This window comes from Etheostoma cragini, chromosome 13 (genome assembly GCF_013103735.1).
Source record: "Etheostoma cragini isolate CJK2018 chromosome 13, CSU_Ecrag_1.0, whole genome shotgun sequence".
Classification (NCBI taxonomy): domain Eukaryota; kingdom Metazoa; phylum Chordata; class Actinopteri; order Perciformes; family Percidae; genus Etheostoma; species Etheostoma cragini.
In genome coordinates, this window is record NC_048419.1 from 25655407 (window position 1) to 25657027 (window position 1621).

Below are 1621 nucleotides of genomic sequence, written 5' to 3' on the forward strand. Positions count from 1 at the left end.
TAGCAGGACGTAGCAGGACGTAACAGGGCGTAGCAGGACGTAGCAGGACGTAGCAGGACGTAACAGGACGTAACAGGGCGTAGCAGGACGTAGCAGGACGTAACAGGGTGTAGCAGGACGTAGCAGGACGTAACAGGGTCTAGCAGGACGTAACAGGACGTAACAGGGTGTAGCAGGACGTAACAGGGCGTAACAGGGTGTAGCAGGACGTCTAGCAGGACGCGTGGCTGTTCATTCAGTTTTCTTCTTGTTTAAGTCTGGGTTGCTTGGAGTGTTTCAAAATGGCCGACCCACATGTCTCATTCTGCATCGCCAATTCCACAGGTTGGGATTTTTAAAGTTTTCCCATTTCTCTCTCTCACTCTCTCTCTCTCTCTCTCTCTCTCCCTCTCTCCATCTCTCTCCCTCTCTCTCTCTTTATTACAGGTTTTCTTGTCTTCTTCAGCCTCATTAAGTCATGGGCGCCAACGACCTGACCGTGACCTCTGACCCCGAGAGGCCTCGCCCCCCCGCCCGGCGCTGGAGTCCCTTCACCAGCATCAAGGTCGGTCTGTGTCTTACATGGAAATAATATAAAAATATAGATAATAGATAGAAGTAACATCATATTTGGAACTTTTAACTATATATATATATAAAGAGAGATATGTGTGTTAGGAAGCGGTGTAATGTGCCGAGAGTCTCTCGCTACCTGTTGTCCTTGTTGTTGTTTCATGTGAACTCAGATTCATCTGAAATCAGCTGAAATCAGTGGGGGGAGGGGGGGCATGCAAGACCTCATCCCAGGTTGGATTCAAACCCTGGACCTCTGCATCAAGGACTATCCCTCTTACCGTACGTACACACCGCCACCGACTTGAGCTTCAAAAAAGCTCTAGCCGCCTCGCCAAGGACGCCTGTCAAAAAGTACGGGGAAGCGTTGGCCGCTCTGACGTAGCGGCGTTCTCTGTCCGAGCGGGACAAGCACACGCAGCCACGGCCAATACACGGACACTAGAAACCTCTTTATGACAGAAGTTGTGTTAATTGTTCACAGCGGGGTCTGTTAGCAGTTAGCTCGCTCGTTAGCCGCTGAGCCGTAGCGGCGTACAGGCAGACCGAGTAGCCGCCGGATCAAGCTAGTTACCCGTGCAGGATTCACTGTGAGCGGACCATTAGAGACCATGTGACCGGCAGGTAACGTTAACTGGTCCCTACGTACAGACATTACATCGTAAACAAGGTAACCCAGCAACGGCGATTGTGAGCTTGTCCTCAGATGGAATGTTTTGGTAGGAACGGAAGTTTACGTCGTATGTTTTTCCGGACGTCTATATTCCGATTGGCGGCTGGCGTTAGCCGCTGCTCGCCGCTGAACCGCGTCATAGCTCATTACCATAAAGTTGAAAAATTTCAACTTTCAGATTGACGCTCAACACGCTCAAAACGCCCAAAACGCAAAGCCGAGAGATTTGCCGCTCCTTGCAGCTGTGAGAAGTTTCCATTGAAAATGAATGACTTCCGGTATCTTTAGACGCAAGTCGTTGGCGGTGTGAACGTAGGGTTAGTATATGTGCGCCTGCTCTACCACTGACTCTCTCTGCCTCTCTCTCTCTCTCTCTCTCTCTCTCTCTCTCTCTCT

The 1621-nt window shown here is 50.5% G+C and overlaps 1 protein-coding gene across 1 annotated transcript in view; it reads left to right on the plus strand.

Annotated features, from left to right (window-relative positions):
- The first annotated feature begins 457 nt into the window (after positions 1 to 457).
- LOC117956020 (olfactory receptor 52A5-like) overlaps positions 458 to 1621 on the plus strand; it is a 7191-nt gene continuing 6027 nt past the window's right edge. The window contains exons 1-2 of the mRNA XM_034890864.1: positions 458 to 544; positions 726 to 834. Of these exons, the coding sequence (XP_034746755.1) occupies positions 458 to 544; positions 726 to 834 (196 nt within the window). The remainder of the gene's footprint in view (positions 545 to 725; positions 835 to 1621) is intronic.